Genomic DNA, 21,377 nt, shown 5'->3' with positions numbered 1-21,377 from the left:
GCAGTTTCTAGAAATTATAATTTTTCTGATACCAAATATTAGAGGGAGAAAGTTTAAGAGTAAAATTATTTAAGACCACAATCTGTATTGCTTTACAGATTAAAAAAACCATGGCAAAAATTCTGTTGAAAGGATGAGGTCCCAGCACCTGGTAAAACAGAGAGAGAATTTTAGAAAAATACTGGCAATTATACACATTGTTCACTTACTCAGTGGAGATGAAGAGAAACCTGCAAAAGAGCTTGCCATGATGTAATCGGCAATCTGTTGCAATGCAAGCAGTCCAGTTGGGTTACGGCCCTTCTTCATCTGTTCTTGAATAAGACATTCCAGGTCTTCTCGGAAGGCCTGCAGAAACATTTGAGAATCACTCTGATAAACCTTACTCAATAGTAGTGAGATCATTATTATAGGCAGGGTATAGGTATCACTACCTATGAAGGTTAACCAACACTTCCCAGTATAAGACCCTATTTTAGTTGCTCATCACTTTGAAAAACTTTAACAGTCACAGAGGAAGTCTGTGGCACAGCTGAAAAAGGAACCTAGATCTCCTATCTTCCAGTTCTTTGCTTTCTCCACAAGATCATACCTGTGCAGGAACATGCTATTCACCAGAGAGACGGCTTAAAAGTTCAGAACTATGAGCCTATTCTGAAGTTCATGAACTCAAGAATGGCAATCTATTAAAATATAGTTACTTTAGGGACAGGAGGCAATTTTATATAACTGATTTATTTGAAAGAAGCTTAAAAAACAATGGAAGAAAACCAACCAAAACCTACCAATACTAACTTGACTAGAGCAATCATAATAATTTCAGTACAGTAGGGACTATTCAGTAGATATCTTAAAATATGTAATATTCTGGTAAACCCATAGCACTTATATTGAAACTCATTTTAAAAACCATCAGCGATGTTACAACCCCTCTTCCACACTTAAATTTACTGGATCTTCATTTTGTTCCTCATTAAACTGCTGCAGATACAGAATGGTCAGATTAAGGGCTTGTCTACACATAAAGCATTGCAAAGGCGCAGCTGAGCTGCTGTAGTACTTAGTGAAGATGCTACCTATGCGGATGGGAGAGCTTCTCCTGTCAGCATAGATACGCCACCTCCCTGAGAGGGGGCAGCTATGTCTACACCAGGAGTTCGGTCAGTATAACTGCTTTGCTCTGGAGTTTGGAGTTTCCACGCTCCTGGGAAACACAGTTATACTGACATAAGTCTGTTTTATCTCATTGGTGAAGTTTCCATTCTGTTTTGAAGTACAGAGGGGTTATTTTCACTTTGGTGTTGTCTGTCTAAAATTTGCTGTCTGGTGCTGGAGATAGTATATTTCACACTTACTACTGCTTATCCTTCTGGCAACTGATTTTAGTGATAATCCTTTAATTCATTTCTTGTTTTATTATTCAATGGAAGTGTCCTTGAAAAACTGTATCACTGTTAATTTCAAGAAATCTCAGAATAGGTAAAAGCCAGAGTGGGCAACTGAAGAAAAACCATCTTCATTACAACTTGTGAAATAGAGGTGATTGTGTGCATGTGATTTTCACAGTCAAGTACATAATGCACAATATCAAAGCATGTCTTTTAGTAAACTAGAAAACTAGAAGGGAGAAGGGGGAAGAGGGAGGGATAGCTCAGTGGTTTGAGCATTGGCCTGCTAAACCCAGGGTTGTGAGTTCAATCCTTGAGGGGGCCACTTAGGGATCGGGGGCAGAATCAGTACTTGGTCCTGCTAGTGAAGGCAGGGGGCTGGACTCGATGACCTTTCGAGGTCCCTTCCAGTTCTAGGAGATAGGATATCTCATTATATTATTATAAGTTGCTGTGTGTCATGCACATTCAAGCTTATAATGATTCATTCAACTAAGTTTTTCCATACATATTTATGGATATCTTCATTACCTTCAGACTCCTACAAAAAGTGGGGACTCATACATAATTCTCATGTGATCCCACCACTGTTGTGAATTTACAATATTTTTTAATTGGTGGTGGTGTGCCATATATTTTAAGATAAAGATTCTATAAACTCAAAAAACTGTTTTTGTGCTATTTCTGATCATTCTTGACTCTGTCTAAAATGAAAGGCATAATTTTATCTCAGAGAACTCAAAAACAATCACACAAAAACGGTTACCTACCTTTCATAACTGTTGTTCTTCGAGATGTGTTGCTCATGTCCATTTCATTCTAGGTGTGTGCGCACACATGCACAGTTGTCGGAAACTTTTGCCATAGCGGTATCTGTAGGGCTGGCTGTGGCACCCTCATGCCGTGGTAGATCAGGTGCTGCCGGCCCTACGCTCTCTCAGTTCCTTCTTGCCAACAACTCCAACAGAAGGGCAGGAGATGGAATGGACGTGAGCAACACATCTCAAAGAACAGTTACGAAAGGTAGGTAACTGTTTTTTCTTCTTTGAGTGCATACTTCTTATGAGACCCTGATAACATTTTTGTCTTTTTATTGGACAAATTCCCATAAGACCTAGCCCAATATTATTGACTGGGGCATCTTGCAATTGGATCCCTGCAGGTGCAAATGTTCGCCTATGCAGGACTGGAGCCCAAGTGGCTTTTTTTTTGCCTGTTTCAGTTACCTGTTATAATGTTTTAATTCGTGAGTACATTACAGACCATTCCTGATCTATTTTGAAATATCATGTTCAAGTTTACATTTTAAAAGAGATATAAACACTCCGCATACAGCACAAAGCAGACATTTTTCAAGTGGAAAGAGCACGAGTCATTTCGGATCTAGTACTTGACAATAGAACACTTAATCAGGAAAACAAACAGTAGCAATTGTCAGAGGAATGAAAAATGATGTTATTCAAGTTGTGTGCACCCAACACTCTGTCCTACGAAGAAAATGTTTTAAGTGTGGGATTTAAAAGTTGTTTTGGCCTACATGAAAATTCTTTATTAGGATTCCCTACAGCAGGGGTTCTCAAACTGGGGTTCGGGACCCCTCAGGGTCATTATATGGGGGGTCGTGAGCTGTCAACCTCCACCCCAAACCCCATTTGCCTCCAGCATTTATAATGGTGTTAAATATATTAAACAGTGTGTTTAATTTATTAGGGGGTCGCACTCAGAAGCTTGCAATCTGAAAGGGGTCGCCAGTAAAAAAGTTTGAGACCCACTGCCCTACAGGCTTCAAAATTTATAAAAGTACTTCAGGCTGAAACAGATATATTGGACTAACGTTTCAGAGGATCTTTTAACTAGTCTATTTGTATGTACACCTCTTTTAAAAAAAAGTGTGATCACCATTGCAGTCAAATTATAGATTTAATCACTGTACATGGAATAGTGTTAAAAATGTGCAGGCAAGTATTTCCATATAAAATGAGAGCCATGATTTGAAAATGTGGCCCATAACAGCTACTAGAGGAGGAGGAGGTAAAACAAGCTTAAGAGACTTGCACAAAAGCAGGATGAACAATCCTCTGAAAACCATCCCATTACAGCAGAGGCGAAGACCGACTCTGCAGCTTTCATTCAAAAACCCACAAAATACCCACCTGTTATGAGATGAGTTCTGAACTCAACTTCTATTAATGCTCACCAGATTTGTACCTGGAAATCTCCAGACAGGAGAATATGTTGGTACATTGGTTACAATAATGAATCTGATTTTCATGGGAGCAAAATGAAATCTCGCAGGATGAAATGCTTTGGAGCTATTGGGTCAGATCAGCTGGAGTATGTCAGCATAACTCCACTGAAGTAAATGGAGCTACATTAATTTACACCAGATGAGAATTTGGGCCCTTAACTTTAGCACTAATGCAAAATGTAATATATATCATAAAATCTTGGCACCAAAGGGTTAACACATTTTATAGAGTGACTGTTCCTGTATGTCTTTTTCTTCATCACAGTTCTTTTTGAAAGAAATATAAAATTCCTACCTTTAAAAATAGATAATCTAATACTTCCTGGTTATACGTCTTCACTGCAGAGTTAATTCAAGTTATCTACACTCAAGTTACTTCTGTTAAGTTAGCCTAGTTTGAGTGAGAGCGGCCATGCTATGAAATAACACTCAAGCCGCCGCTTCCACACTGGTGCTGCACTCACTTGTGTGTGGCACTAAGACCTCCGGGGGCATATTCTATGGCTCTTTGTGCTGCAGGAAGCTCAGCTGCTCTATTAACTCTTTCCCAGTGAATTATGAGAGAACTTGGTCTGTACTTTCAGGGCACAATAGTGGAATTATGGGAAGGAATTGGAGGACTAGTGGCACTGAGTGCAGCTAATCTGCATCTACACTGTACAGTGGTCATGTTAACAGCTGATGAGTTTTGCCACCCTGAGCTTTAGCCTATACCGCCTGACAGGCCAGCCAACTTGAATTAAAAGCACCACAACACACAAATTAAGGGTTTTAGTATTTGGCTGGGACTCAAGCTAAGAGCAACATTCAAGTAATAACTCCAGTTTACTTTGCATTGAAGACAAACCTACAAAATTATAGAAAATTGAGACATGGGACAAGGAAAAGACCATATAATATACAATAAGAGGAGAATTTGTTAATTAAATTGATAGATTATACTACATTTGGAGGAGGAGTTGCAGACACCTGTGAGGACAGAGAAATACAGAAGTATGTAGAGACGTCAGAAATGTGGATGGGATATATGGGTAGGCTCAGCACAGAAAAAACATCAAGCTAGTATAGCTGGTGAAAAATAAATGTAAAACTACAATTCACTATTGAAAGAGGCATAAGAGCTAATGGTGGACAACAAATTCAATATGTTTGTAACATGACAAGGCAGCAAAAAAAGGCCAGTGCAATTTTGGGTTGCATGTGCATGTGCAGAGGCATCACGTGGCAGGACAGGAATATGAGCATTTCCCTCTATACCACCTTGGTGAAATTGCCGCTAGAAAAGATAGTTGGGTACTTTGTTCTGCAAGACATACATGTCTGTGGATTACTACCCTTAGGTTCATGCAGCACCAGTCCAGGTGACTACTTCCTTAGATTTAAATTTTGAGCTTCTGAGGCATCCGTAGGAGTGTCTCTGCAGTCCTCAACAGGACTATCACATAGTAAGTCACCCCTTGCAAGGGGACTGGGGCCCAACATTACCTGTGCCAAATTTAGTCTGCCTCCCCAGGTGAAAGGAATGACACCAAGAGCTATGTGATGGGAGCATGTGACTAGAAGCCAGGTCATCAGCCCGGTCTTCTTTTCAGCAGACAATTCTTCAGAGCTCCCAGGCAAAAGGTTTGGGAGAGAGACCTAAGAATGGGAGCCTGTTGAGGGATAAGCTTCAGCTGAGGGACCTACAGAAAGCAGGAGCCTCCTGGACGAGAAGCCCAGCTAGAAGAGTTATGAAGGACTGTGAGCCTGATGGGAGGGCTGTAAGCATAGGGAAGCCCTGATAAAGGACTTGAAAGACCTTTGAGCCTAGAAGTAGGGCTGTTTGGATGCTGAAGCCCATTATCAACTGAGAGGTCTAACTGAGCCCAGGGAAGAGGGCTGGAAGGCTTTGACTACTATTTTATGATAACAAACCAAATCCGTAAGGTGAATAATATTGTGAAAACACCAGGTGTGGTGGTTTGATTCAAGACAGAAAGTAAACTGAGGCAGCGGCAGGACCCAAAGGCAGACTGGGTAATCCTTGCTACAGGATTACCAAGGCTTTCCTGATCAGTTACTTCAAAAAGCTAGACATTGTTCTTTATGAAATAAAACCGCTTGTCCTGCATTTTGGGGCTGACATTTCTGCCTCCATTCCTTGGCCACAATGCTGGCAAGGAGAGGAGAAGGATACAAGCACACAACAAGAGAGAAAAAACAGGTTTTTCACTTTTACACATGTGAGAAAGAAAGGCCCTTGCAGAACAGATGGGCTAAAATTGGATTAGTTATATAACAGTAGCATAGGACCAGAATCAGGCTGCAAGCCCTTCAGATCTGGAATGTTTTGATAACTGCTCTTTGTATCCAATATAAAATTAAAGCAAAATCCTACAAACAAACTTCTTGTGCTGGTTTAAAACAGCAACAACAAAAAAATCCCCCGTGTCTAAGAGAAAAGCAAACAGATAAGCAAAATCTTCACTGACTACAAGAATAGTTTTTGGCTACTCCTAAACACAAAACCCCTTAACGTATTAAATTGCATACAGTCCTACAATGTTATGCTTACATACAATAATACTACTAGACTCATCACCTCACCTGGAAATCCGCTCATTTCATTTATTCCTCACAACCTTTGTATAATACTAATTTTAAAATATCCTCTAGTTCTCGTCTCAACTAGATCATCGGGGTAACATTTTATAATAAGCTTTAAGTATTTTAAATACTTCATGTATCAGAGGGGTAGCCGTGTTAGTCTGAATCTGTAAAAAGCAACAGAGGGTCCTGTGGCACCTTTAAGGCTAACAGAGTCTTAAAGGTGCCACAGGACCCTCTGTTGCTAAATACTTCATATCATCTCAACACAAGACCAAATCTCTCCAAATACAAACACATACATTCCACCTATCTTAGCTCCCGTAGACAGTATTTTCTTCAAATTTTCAGCATTTCTTCAAACACAGTGATGTAAAATACACAGTATCCTCCATTATACAATAAAGATGTTATATATGCTGAAAACCCTAGGTGTTTCAAGTTGGGGTCCCAAAATTTTAGCCTTACTCTCTGTGCCTCGGTTTCTCAATTGTAAAATGCAGACATTAATACAGCCTACTCTTACAGGTGTGTTGTGAAGATGAATTCATTATTGTTTGTGAAGCACTCAAAATATTATGAGAGCGCCATAGAAACACCCAAAAGAAAATGAATACATTTTGTATTCAGTGCAGAAGCTGGATGGTGTGCATTAAATAAGGCTTGAGGCAACAGACTGAATGAAAAAAAAATTGAATGAAGCAGGTGTGTTATGGGAAAAATAGTACGCAATCCTGTAATTATAATGCACGTGCACAAGGGGATCAAATTAATCTTCTACAGGCAACCTTGATTCTGGATTTCCCTAATTTATGAGTACTTGACTCTTCAGCTTCAAAAGATTTTTTTCCCCAACTTTTTTTCTTTTTTTAATGTAATATAGAAGAGAGCGGTTGCACATACAACACAAAGAAATAAAATCTGTTTAGGTATAAAGATGCAGTTTCAAACAAGCACAGTGTCCTGGCAGTTTTATAATTAATGACACAGATTATTTGAACCTTCCAATGGTAAATTTGTCGGTACTGTTGGAATACGTTCAAACAGTTTTAGAATAAGAGTTTGTCAGCAGTACAGTGAGGTGCTAGTAGGGTACGGAGACCTAGCTGATCGTAACTTTCTTATGCCTTTCAAATAGGTAGCAGCGGATAACATTCAAGGCCTTAAATATTCTTGTGGAGTGCAGATGGCTTATACTGTCACCACTTGTACCCCAAAACCTCTGAGTTGTAGACCATAATTAAACAGTTACCAAGTAGGTTTGAAATGTCTCCTAAGGATACTATGATCCTATTTCCTGGTCTACAACTTTGCAGATGTTCTCCATTTTAAAGCAATGTAAAGTAGTGGAAGCTTGTTGAGGAGCTTTCATTTTTCTGGGGGTTCTAGATGACCACCTAGCTTAATTTAAAGTTCTTCCTTCCAATTTCAACCTTCCAACTTTCCAAACATTCTTCCATGTAGCATCAATAAGTGTCAATCTTTAGCAAATATGGATTAATAATTTTGATCTGAGAATGCCAACTGCAGCATGCTAGCCTTCTTACATAGTTGCGTATATGTTTATTTCATGATTGTCACAAAATAATCTTAGAATTTTACATAACTCCACACAGCTACAATTTTCTGAACTCCCCTACATTAAGAATGGGAAGAAAATTTTAAACTGTTTATTAGTGGAAAAGCTGTGGCAAAGAACTGTGTTTTGCATTTTTTTCTGAAGGTGACCACTTTTCTGATCGTTTCTAATTCTTGTGGCAGGGAGTTCCACAGCTGTGTGTTAGAAGACTCTGAATTCAGCTCTCACTAGTATCAACCTGGCCATTGAGAATTCTATTGTTTCTCAGGATTGCAGCTACCATGGAGGGAGAAGTGGTTTCTGAGATATCCTGGGTCCAGTCTATTTGAGAGTTCTCAAAATCAAATACCAAGACTTTACACCCAATCCAATATGTAACGGCTAGCCAAGGCAGTAGTTGGAGCAATATACTTACAGCACCCTTGTGAGTCAGTATGTTCTACACCACTTAGTTTCTTTAGTCTGTGGGGAACGGTGTTGACATCTGACACTTTGCTGTGTGTAAACTGCATATTTAAGCCATTGGTGTCCCAGTCTCCGTTAGAGGTTTGACATATTTGTTGACTAGAATGGGGGAAGAGAATGGAGGAGAGCTATAGACGCTGAGGTGCAGAAGAACTCTCTCAGCAAACTGCTGTTCACTCCTGCCAGTCCAGAAATAAAACAGCATCACCTGCTGCGAAGATCCTGCAGAATAAGGAAGGATGTTTCTTCATTGTCTATGGCCAAGTAGAGATCATTCAGAAGCATAATCAATCTGTTTCTGTGCTATCTCCTGATCTAAAACTGGATCAGGATGGGTGCAGGACATTGAGAAAAGGCAGGTGTAATAAAGATGGCTTTTCAGTAGCTTCTCGGTTGTTTTACTTAGGAACTGGAAATTGAATATCAGATTGCAGCTAGTGAGGCTGGCTGCATCCAATGTTAGTGTTGTTAATACCACTCAGGCAATAATGCATCAAGAACACAGACACAGTGCTTTAAAGGAAATACTGAATATCTGGTGTCTTTTTCACCAGGCAGGAATGGCATAGGTTAACATGTCAAGTAATGTCATAACAGACCTCTTCGACCACCCATCAGCTCGCCTGACTACTAGAAGTCCTTGGTGGCATAAATGACCATAACAGGACATGACGCTGGAATCTGCTTGGCGCAATGAATGGTCAATGACAGTCATTAATCACTCTCTCATCACTGGCCCAACCATCTGTCCACCAGGTTTTGATTGGCCAAGGCACCTGTAGTCATCTCTGAACCGGTTTTGAACAGGACAGGGCAACTGTGTGGCCAGTCTCTTTAAATGGGGTTTTTCTAATGACCCATGATGCAGCTACATTGCATATCATTGTCGAGTGCCCACTGACTTATTTTCAATGGTGGGCTACCGGTTCTCCACCTGGCTGATGATGACACCATTAAATGGTTGGGCACATTGCACCTACGCCAATGAATGTCATGAGTGACTCTTTTCTACAGGTTTCTAGCCTCTGTCAAACATTGGCATAAACCTGTAGTTTTAAATGATTATCGTTGTCTGAGAATTAATGGTATGCAAGAAGAAAGCCTCACAGAAGATGACAACTGGATAGGCCCCTTTTATTAATACTTCCACTGCAATGGCATCCAAAGACTCCTATTAAAATTTGAGTCCCTATGTATCAGGTATTGTACAAAACATTGTGGCGGTGACTACATCATTCCCAAAAAACTTACATCCTTGGCAGATTCTGAAACATTTTCTAAATTTGTTTTCTTACTAAATTAATTGGATTCTCCAATTAGAAGCAATAAGAGATTTCTTGGTTCTGAAGATAAAATCTGAATAACTGAGCTCCCTAGAACTTTGTAGTGTTTTGCATAGGAGATTCTACCAGCACGACCTAGATTATCATCTTGTCACCTTTAGTTAGTGTTTCAATCCAAAATTCCTCCCTCACAAAGAGCGGGGATATCGGGACAACCCAATACTGCGCACGTAAGCTTTATATTTTAAAGAAAAGAAAGACAATTTCTCACTACATGCACTTCATAGTTAAAGACTATATTTCTCTAACCTGAATATATTTTAATTGCTTGACATGCTAGAATTGGCGTAAAACGTTACCAGCAAAGAAGCCTTTTAAAAAAAAAATATTTTTCTCATTTTTCTAAATTCCTAAAAAGAATTTAGTACTCACAAAAAGGAATAACCAGAGACACCAGACAGACAAAATACAAGCATGCTCTTGCAAGCTTCTTGCATAAGGTAACTTCCTTATCTCAAAAACATCACCTGCAATACCCAGGTCATTCCAACCTTGGACCTATACTGAGCAGACTGGCAATAGGACCGAAGCTTTCTGGTATTTTTGTGACAATGCATTCAGAAGGGGCCAAGTCGTTTTCATTTCTGACCCAAAAGAAACTGAAGCTAAATCTCAAGTAATCCACTTGATATAGCCATGGAGAAACTTAATTCCGTCACTGTCCCTAAATCTGTGAAGAGATTTGCTTTAAGGACATTCTCTCATCTTGACGCTATATTAAAAACTGTTTATTCCATCAGAGAAGGAATTGTAGCAGAGATAGCTAAATATTCCCCATTTCAACAATGAAACAGGGAAAGGGGATTCAGGTCTGACAGATTATCTGTAGGTCAAGCATAGCTTCTCATTTTTGACTAGATTGTCAGACACTGATCACACACAGCTATAGTTTTCTTCTTCAGCATCTCAAGGCCTAGCAGCCCTCAGTGCCTAGCTTATTTGGCCAACTTTTAAAATACTGGCATCTATAAATGGTTCCTGGCTCCAGCTATGGGCTCAGCTTCTCCCACAGCAGGAGGCAGATAGTAAGCTCTAGGTTCTTGTGTCTTCCAATTTTCTATTAAACAAGTCAGCTAAACTTGGGAGTACTATCTCCCGAACTCTCCCTAAATCCTCAGGCTGACCTTGCATATCAAAAGTAGCGTGATCACAACAAACAGGAGTTGATTACTTTTGGCAAATTGGGCAAACAATCTTTAATCCAATAAGGCTAAGGTTAGTGCCTATGAGATTCAGCACTTTTTCTGCATTTAAATTAATAGAAGAACGCTGTGTAAGAAAACATATTGTCCCAGTGTAATTTATTGTATCTCATTTTATCCGTCTCAACCAGCTGAAAATTTGGTGAGTTTGTTCTGATTGTTTAAGAATTTGGGATATCTACTTCCCCTTGTTTGTGAATAGTTTAGTAGTATAGGTCAGAGTCCAATCATTATCTTTGAGAACTGAATTATTTTTTTAACAACTTAGTATGATTATGCATTACTCCCTTAGTAATAGTGAATAGTTTGGTTGCAAAACTCAAGTTGCACAAAGTTTACTTGAACATAATAAATTCCTGAGTCATGGGGTTTGCACACGTAGATTCAAATCTATATGCAGAATCTGAAAAGCACTCCAAGGTAACATTTTAGTGAACAATCCTATTATTCATGAGTGTCTATAATATGGTGATTACTAACAGCTGTTTGCAATCTCATTAAGCATGGAAAGATGCATAAGAAATTAAATCCTCCCCCCACCCCCAAATTATAGAAAAACAGACGAGAAAAGAAAGCAATTTGAAAACAAAACGGATTCAAAAGAGAAAAATTGCTTCAGAATATTTTTGGCACCTCTGCTATTTTCAGACATGCCATGGATGTTCAAGAGTACTCAACAGGTTAATGCCAAGTAGCACGTAAATTAAGACTAACTCCATCAAGAGGTTATGGAGACATTTGTTTTCACCAGGACTTCTGATGGAATTAACAGAGCTATATGCCCAGTTGTACAAGTACTGAATTTACATGAGGTGCACATGAATGCGGGTGTTGTAAAGTATGCACATTACTCCTTCCAAGTACCCAAAGAACAATTTAGCTTTTAAACACACCTCAAAAGCACAATTAAAAAACATGTTATTTATTTATTTAAGGTAAGAGTATTGCTGATGCAGCTGGTAAGTCAAATATTCAAAATAAAACTGTAATGTAGATGTGCGTGTAAATGTCTTAGTTTGTTCACATTTGGCTAGTGACTCTGTCACTCTCTTCCCTGCTTCTAAGTTTTAATCAAGTGTCTTGTCGCCGGGTAGCTACTTTTGTACTTCTTTAATGAAGCATTACACCATGAAAACATCATTTGAAAACCAATAATGGGCAGTTTGTTCATACACCAACTATGCAAACAAAAAGTGTTTATTGATTGTTCTTAAGAAAAATTTCATGGCTTGAGATATTTCCTCAGACTGCATCACAACTAGAAGTTTTGTTTTGTGCTGTTTTGTTTTTTGTTTGTTTTTGAGTTAATCTCTGGAAGGGGGGGAGGAAATCTTGTTTCCTTAATCCTACTCACGGGGCTCTGCAGTATCTGAGTGACCCTCTTCCTTTGCTCCATCATGTTGAAGTCTTGTCTCAGATCAGGAGACATGTTTCTCTCACGGATGTACTCTGGGTCATTTTCATTGATGCGGTCAAAATACCTCTCTTTGTGAGGCATGCTGGGAGGGGGAGGGGTGGTGATCACCCCCTGACTGGCATCAGCACTCATGCTTCAATACTGCAGATTATACTTGTCACCTGGAACAATAAGAGGGCAGGAGAGAATTAATGCCATTTAAAAAAAAAAAAAGACATCAAATAGTCCTTACAAAACTGGACAAATACAATCCTCTCTCCTCCCCAGCAGCAAGACAAATGACAATTACTTAAAATGCAGCAACTTCAAAATCAGCAATTGGGGGGCCAGGAGTGGGAGGAGCTGTGTACCAAAAAAATTAACACAAAACAAAAGTTACATAACACAACCATTTATTTATTTATTTAAAAACCCTTTAAAGTCATCAGTTATGATTTTATAATCAATCATTCGGATTCAAATTTTTAAAAAGCACCAGTCATTTCAACAAAACAAGTGTTAATGTTGGGAATGTACATAATGCACTTTATGACAGATCTCCCCCTCAACATTTTATAAAAATTCATTCAATCTCTGGCCCCCAGCCCACCAGCCTGTGTAATTCCACTTTCTGACACACTGAACTTCTGCTAAATCTTATTACAATATCGGACCCTTTGTATGCAACATAACTACACGCTCATAACTCACTGCCTTAACTTTAACTAAGGAAGTAAGGGCATTTCTCAATTACAACATTTCCAAGCCATCCTGTAACTTCAGAGGGAAGATTAAGCTCTGGTCGCATTAAAGATTCCCAGCAGATCTCTACAGCCCTCCAGATGGTGCCTCAACCCTGAGAAGACTATAATCAAAAAAACTGTTAAGAAACTGGGGGGGGGAAGATCATGTGATCAATTCCCCAGGACTGCAGCTTTAATATTCACTAAAAGAAAATACACAGTGCTAATTTTCTTCCGCTTGCGTGTGTTTTTATAAGATACTTTCTTGCCCAAGCTGAAATTTCATAGAATCATAGAATATCAGGGTTGGAAGGGACCTCAGGAGGTCATCTAGTCCAACCCCCTGCTCAAAGCAGGACCAATTCCCAACTATTTGATAAATTGTATTGGGAAAAAACCTCATGTAAGCTTGATTTTAAAATATGATTTTAAAAGCCTCAAAGAGTATCTGTGAAAATGCTGTAGAACTGGTTTTAAGCAGAAATCTGAATCACCACTCATGGAGATCCAGATTCAGACACAAACTCAGGAATCTTATTCCTCAAGCTGGAGAGAACTCAGTGATGTTTTTTCAGTTTTGTGTTATTTCTGAAGAAATAATTCCAGATTTCATGATTGAGATTATTGAAATAGAGGGATGTTGGGACTTGTGACAAGTGTAAGGGCACAAACTGGCTTACAATGAACTAGGTATTCATCCCATTTCAGCTTCCCTGTCCTCTTGTTCAGGAAGAAGAAACTAATATTTCTAAAAATCCTTATGTATTATATTCGTGCTAGATAAATAGAGGATTAAAAAAACCACACAGTAGGCTCCCTCTCAAAATAGGAGTTTAATCCCTTCCACAACACAAAGTTAACTACAACAGATTTACATCAGACTCTCTATACACACACTCTGGGACAGATCCTCAGCTGAGGATCTGCTCCCTTGTATTTTTTCTTTTTACTACAGATCCAAAATTGCTGAACTCATCCTTTGGCCAACCAACTAGCCTCAGAGATCACCTCCAAAGCTATTCTGTAAACTGGCTCGCAACAGCCCATCTTGAAAGACTGGCAAACTATAAATCTCACTCTGTCCTTGCTTTTTTCTTCCCATGCTATGCAGCCCAAGTTGGGTGGGTAAATGGGATACATCAGCTTATCTAGATATTTGCCTTGTTTTACAACAGCCTACATAAAAAGCCTAGCGAAGTCAGCGCAAACTAAAATTTCATACAGACAATGACTTGTTTATCCTGCTCTATATGTACTATACACTGAAATGTGAGAACAACGAGGAGTCCTTGTGGCACCTTAGAGACTAACACATTTATTTGGGCATAAGCTTTTGTGGGCTAAAACGCACTTCATCAGATGCATGGAGTGGAAAATACACAGTAGGAAGATTTATTTTATATATATACATACATACATACACACACACATACATACACACATATACATACATACACACACACATACATACACACACACACACACACGAGTGCATGAAAAGATGGGGGTTGCCATACAAATTCTAACGAGACAATTCAATTAAAGTGGGCTATTATCAGCAGGGGGCGAAAAAACACTTTTGTAGTGGTAATCAGGGTGGCCCACTTCAAACAGTTGACAAGAAGGTGTGAGTAACAGTAGGGGGGGAAATAAGTTTTTAGTTTTTTAAAATGACCCATCCACTCCCAGTCTTTATTCAGTATCTTCCTGCATTTGCTCCAATCCCTCAGACAGAGACAAACACCTACAGGATCGCTATCAAGAATTCTTAAAAGTACAATACCCACCTGCTGAAGTGAAGAAACAAAGAGATTGACAGAGCCAGAAGAGTACCCAGAAGTCACCTACTACAGGACAGGCCCAACAAAGAAAATAAGAGAACGCCACTAGCCATCACCTTCAGCCCCCAACTAAAACCTCTCCAGCACATCATCAAGGATCTACAACTTATCCTGAAGGACAATCCCTCACTCTCAGACTTTGGGAGACAGGCCAGTCCTCGCTTACAGACAGCCCCCCAACCTGAAGCCAATACTCACCAGCAACTACACACCACGCAACAAAAACACTAACCCAGGAACCTATCCTTGCAACAAACCCCATTGCCAACTCTGTCCACGTATCTATTCAAGGGACATCATCATAGGACCTAATCACATCAGCCACACCATCAGGGGCTCTTTCACCTGCACATCTACCAATAGCCCACTTTAATCGAACAGTCTCGTTAGAATTGGTAATGCAACCCCCATCTTTTCATGTACTCTGTGTATGTATGTGAATATATATATATAATCTTCCTCCTGTATTTTCCACTCCATTCATCTGATGAAGTGGGTTTAAGCCCACGAAAGCTTATGCCCAAATAAATTTGTTAGTCTCTAAGGTGCCACAAGGACTCCTCGTTGTTTTTGCTGATACAGACTAACACGGCTACCCCTCTGAAACCTGTTTTCCTTTTAGGACACTAGTAGAACAAATTTCTGAATCAAACTGTTCATTACCATTAGGCACCTTCACTTCCTCGATGCAGCACAAACCCCTCTCTGAAATTTTTCAGTACCCCAAATTAACCACTATTACTGAAACTTTTGGATTTCTTTTGAAAGTGTTTTGAGATTAACATCCACATCTTACTGATTAACCATCATGATGATTTATGCCTTATAATTAGCTTTGTTCCAGAGCATAACAAAATCTAATTAAGCAAAGGTACGGAATTCAGTAAGTCTTTGATTTCCTGACCAAGAGAAAAAAATTAACTGAGAACTAAATCTCTCTCCAACAGTCTGGTGATGTGATTTCTCTCATGTTACAGCAGGTCTGTTCTGCCACCACCAAATCTCTTGTACATCAACAAGATGAATAAGTTACATGTCCAAGCATCATCTCTTTACCAAATCATTTGTGGAATTGGAAAGATCTATGAAATATTAGAGAGAGGTTATCATTTATTCAAAAGTATATCATCTGGTTTAGCCAATATATAGTCAATACAGACTAACATAATTCCACAAATATTTTGCAGAAAATGTATGCCGAAATCTGGTTTTATAAAGGTAAATAGAGGCAAACTAATGCCTGAGGCTTACCAACAGAATAGCTTAATATAGTGCTGCACATTTGATCCATCTCCTATAGTTCTTTTCCACTTAGACTAACTGAGCTGATGGAATAATTTTCTTCGCCTTTGAGACTCCACTTTAAAACAGACCAGACACTGTATGACAGTTTACATTTTTTTTTTTAAGTAATGAGAGCATTAATAAAAATTGGACCTGGAGAACTGTGTTTTTGTGTTAAGTATTTGAACCATTGTTACTTTACAGTAAAGAACAATCAAATTATCTGTCTTCATTATAACTAGCAGGACAACCTACCCTGAAAACAAGAACAGTAACTTAAGTAAATTTACTTTAGAGGCTAGACTGAATGACTTACTCAGTGTCTGGCTGAAATTGAGGCACAAAGACTAGCTAGTTGTGGTTCAAGCCAGATAACATGGAACTGACTTTAGTGGATATGAGGAGGATATCTGCCCCTTTAATTGAGGGTGTGAAATTCTTAGTCTTTTGAGTGAGACACTCTGTGGTGGATCCAGTGCCTGTCACTTTACCTCAGCAATAGCAACAATCCATTGCAGGTGCAGCTATTGCTAGGCTACATTTTCAGAGCAGCACATGGGGATTTAGCAGCACAACTCCCACGGAACTGAAAAACAGCTAACATACTGGCTTGTACAACATGCTCAGCAAGCTAGCCATAAATGACACGACCATTTCAAATTAAAAGAGGGGAGGTGACCATGCACAGTAGACTACATATGCCCAGACTATTACATGGAAGTTGTGGTCATCCTTTCATGTGACAAAGTTGTGGTCATCCTTTCATGTGACAAAGAATAAAATTGCAGTGGTGTATGAAAGCTTATACCAATGGTGACAACTCTTATTGAATGGGTTCTTAAGAGGAAGACTAAGGTAAAATACAAAAATAAGTCTTAAAAGAGTAACACTCCGATGCGGAAACTACAGAACCTGAACACCAAAAAAGAAAATCAACCTGCTGGTGGCATCTGACTCAGATGATGAAAATGACTACACATCGGTCTGCTCTGCTTTGGATCCTTATCAAGCAAAACCTGTAATCAGCATGAACACATGTCCTCTGGAATGGTGGTCGAAGCATGAAGGGACATATGACTTGTTAGCACATTTGACACGTAAGTATCTTGTGACGCCGGCTACAACAGTGCCATGCAAACTCCTGCATATATTTCTAATAAAAATAATATAAAGTGAGTACTGTACATTTTGTATTGTGTTGTAATTGAAATCAATATATTTGAAAAACATCCAAAATGTTTAATAAATTTCAATTGGTATTCTATTGCTTAACAATGCAATTAAAACTGCGATTAATTGCAATTAATTCTTTTGAGTTAATCGCATGAGTTAACTGCAATTAATCGACAGCCCTAATCATAATGCCATTATATAAATTGGTGGTGTGCCCACACCTTGAGTATTGCGTGCAGTTTTGGGGAATCCATCTAAAAAAATACAGACTAGAATTGGAAAAGGTACTGTACAGAGAAGGGCAACAAAAATGATTAGGGGTATATAAACTGGGACTGGTCAGCTTGAAAAAGTAACTACTAAGGGGGGAATATGATAAGAGGTCTACAATATCATGAGTAGCGTGGAGAAAGTGTTATTTACTCCTTCACATAACATAAGAACCCGGGTCACCCAATGAAATTAATAGGCAACAGGTTTAAAACAAACAAAGGGAAGTACTTCACACAATACACAGTCAACCTGTGGAACTCGAGGATGCTGTGGAAGCCAAAAGTATAACTGGGTTCCAAAAGAATTAGGTAAGTTCATGGAGGATAGCTCCAACAAACGGTATTAGCCAAGATGATTAGGGATGTAGATCCATGCTCTGGATATCCTAAACCTGCAACTGCCAGAAGCTGGAGTGGATGACAGGGAATGAATTACTTGATATTTGCCCTGTTCTGTTCATTCCCTCTGAAACACCTGGTATTGGTCACTGTCAGAAGACAGGATACTGGGCTAGATCTATGATTGATCTGACCCAGCATGGCCATTCTTATGTTCTTATATAAAACACTTAGGAGATTAGAACAGACAGTCATATAGGCAAAATTACTGCAGAGATGAAGAAGAGTAAGAGGAAGGAAAGCTGAAATGCATAAGCATACTGAAGTAAAACAGGTATTCGTGCAGTGAAAAGACGAGCGGAAAAATGTAGTTCTTGTGGTGAGAAATGGGTCAGTGTGGATAATATCAGAGGAGGGGAAGGGGAAGTTCCAAGATTCAAGCCACAACAGATCATCTGACCACTCCAACAAACATCTCTATGCCTTCTTTGTTGCTACTGAACACCTCCCTCTATCACAATGACCCTTTCACCATGTCATTGTAATTCAAGGATGACCTATTAAACACAAAACAAATTGGGTTGTTAAAACTATCTTAACAGGAAGTGGCCAGTCACCACACGGCTACCTCACTAGTTTGTTGTTTCCCATCACTTTCAATTTTCTCTTAAAAAAAATAAAAATAAAAATTCTCTTTTCGGCAGGGACCCTGCCTTTTATTTTTGGAAAGCACCTGGCACACAGTGGATACTACAAGAAAAAAAACAAACAATTTGAAGATAATTTGCATATGGCAACTGCACTCTAAGCTGCATGTTTGATTATTAATGTCAGTGCTTAGATGCTAAGGTGATTGTTGCTATGTAATAGCTTTCTATACCACAGTGTTGTTTTGAATGCACATTTTCAAATGCATCTCTCTAAAAGCTTAAAAGCATCTGAAAAGGTAAACAGATTAATTTCTTTCTAAATTACAAACTTTATTTAGAACTGTAATTCGCAATAATGCATACAACACTGCTACTATTCTATTGTACCGTTTTCTGCTGCTGTTCTTGCTGCCCTCATCCCCACTTTCAAGTTCACAGTATAACAGTTTTCAGTACACTTTTATTGAGTGCCAATTTCTCTTTTTTGTGACTGTTACATAATTTTTAAACATTTTTCTCTTACTATACCCGTCTTTTCTTCCCCACTGTAGGTAATTGTGCAGTGAAATCCTAATACTAGATTTCTATCATTCATTTCTATACAACACTGATGTCAACACAAGATTATTATTTTAATCGCAGAATAAAGCATGGAGATGAGTTTGGGATAGCTTGGGAAAAGAAGTGGACACACTATGGCGGTGTGAAGAGAAATCTGCTCAGGCACAAATACTGAACAGCTAAACTCCCAAGTTTGCTCTGCTAAGCAAACAAAAGCATTCAAAAGAATCTGACATAAACACTGTGGCATGAATTGTTACAAAATGTCCATTAATCAAATGGTAAGTCTTCTGATACTAGTTTCCAGCACCATTTTTAGGAGTGCTGCAGTCTTCTCCCTCTGCTTTATAAAACTGTTGACAGGTTAAGCAAAGAAGTGATGTGTCAGCAGTGCCATTTGTTTTCATGCAGGATTCTCTTGCACCATTTCCAGCGGGCATTTAGATAACTTAACTACTTGATTTTGTACAGAATGGAATCAAAATCTCACTATTTATAAATGGTTTTTATCATTAAAACCCAATAAATATTAAAGAAGATCATTTTACTAACACTATGTTAAGTCCTAGGTATTATATTTTACAGAATAAAAATAAATCCAATATGATTGAAGAAATATTTTATTACAATAAGCACATGTATGGTACATTACCATTTTAAGGCAGCATGGAAGAGCAGACAGGCTCTGCGCAAGGAAGATACTTAAGCATGGGAATAACTTCAAGCATGTGAGTAATCCCATTTGTTTCAATAGGATTATTAACATGCTTAAAATTACACATGATTAAGTACCTTCCTGAATAGGGGCCTGATTCACAAGAGCCGGGATCTACTCTGCTTGTGGTGGATTTTCTGCATGACCTTGGGCAATCTATTTAGCCTCCCAATGCCTGGGAGGGGTTTCTCATCTGTAAATGGGGATAATAATACTTACCCATCCCTGTAAATGCACTGAGATCCCTACAACAGAAGTACTATGATTCAATATTTCACATACAGAATTTGTCAATGATTTAGGTAAATATTTACTGAATATTAACAATGTCCAAGTTTCCTTAATTTTTCCCCCCAAAATGGCTTATTGCTATTTTGATGGATTGTCACTGGTTTAATAATAGATATATTCAAATCTGCAAAGGAGGAATTGGGTTTCTTATGTACCCTCTTTATTATAGATCATGCAACTTTTGTGATTTTTATTTTATGTAAGTCAAAGCTGAAGAAGTCTCAGAACAACGTCAGGTAGTTCTAGCCCCAAATGTACATTTTAGAAAAACTTTTTAAAACAAACCAATAGAAAGATCTTCTCAAACATTTTTAAAAACTCACGTTTTAATAAAAAGAGCTGTTTTTCTTTGTTTGGATTTAAGGACTCTGATGCAGTCTTGGCAACACAAACATTGCAGCATTGTAAAAGTTTCCATTTTTGGTTCTCATGACCTAACTTATTTTCATTGTCCAAACTGAGTGAAATAGGAAAGTGAGCATCAGCAAAAAGGGAAAGCAGGAGAGACAGGCCTACATAAGATCCAGACCAAGATTTTGAACTTGATTCAGTTTGAGAGGGTTCTTGGACCCAACTCTAGTGAAAGAATAAGTTAACTCAATTTATTCTGCATCTATAAAATATTTAAAAGATAAGTCTTTAAAAAAAAAGTACTATTTTTAACCTGACAATGCTGCATTATATAATTGAATGTAGCTAAAATTACCTTGATAGACAACAGTTATGTACTTTAATTCAACTTTTAACAGAACATAATTCATTGTTATCTGTCTTTGCCGTTCTATCTGTAAACGGTCACAGAACAATTTCCCTTACTCTTATGGGCAGTGAAATGTATCTAAGATTGCACCGAGATATAACTATGACAAGCTCAAGAAACAAGTTTTACCATACATTTGGTTTTAATTATGAAGATCATTCTTAGAAGCCAAGACTTCTGTTTTACAAATATATCCTCTCTAGTACCTTCTGGCCTCCTAACATCCTCTTGCAATATCTAGTTTTTCAGGCTCACCCCAAAGTCCACTCTGTAGCAGAAGAGAGGGTTTTAATATTCATGAGAATGTGCACAGTTGGTATGCTGAAAAGATTGCATTTATTATAGTAGTTAATCAAACATCCTACAGATTTTCATATGTGCCCTAAAAAGGCACCATTTTGAACTAGGAAGGATAGAAAAACTTTTATAGATTGTCTATTGTATTTCATTACTTGGATGTATTCCTTCCAGTTTTAGGGAAGCTTCTATTTGATTCCACATCACATCAGAAGTCTTTTTGATTTTATGGTGGTCTTGATTA

At 38.5% G+C, this 21,377-nt stretch overlaps 1 protein-coding gene across 10 annotated transcripts in view; it reads right to left on the bottom strand.

The window, feature by feature from the left end:
• ADD3 (adducin 3) overlaps positions 1–21,377 on the bottom strand; it is a 154,600-nt gene that overhangs the window by 33,478 nt on the left and 99,745 nt on the right. For all 10 annotated transcript variants that reach the window (XM_024204653.2, XM_024204662.2, XM_024204654.2 and 7 more), the window contains 2 exons: positions 12,166–12,389; positions 210–348 (listed from right to left, as the gene is read on the bottom strand). In XM_024204653.2, coding sequence (XP_024060421.2) covers positions 210–348; positions 12,166–12,360 — 334 coding nt within the window. In that variant the 5' untranslated portion in view covers positions 12,361–12,389. The remainder of the gene's footprint in view (positions 1–209; positions 349–12,165; positions 12,390–21,377) is intronic.

Source organism: Terrapene carolina, unplaced genomic scaffold, assembly GCF_002925995.2.
Source record: "Terrapene carolina triunguis isolate 2854851 unplaced genomic scaffold, T_m_triunguis-2.0 Scaffold95, whole genome shotgun sequence".
In the NCBI taxonomy this organism is placed as follows: domain Eukaryota; kingdom Metazoa; phylum Chordata; order Testudines; family Emydidae; genus Terrapene; species Terrapene triunguis.
This window is presented reverse-complemented; position numbering and strand designations above follow the sequence as displayed.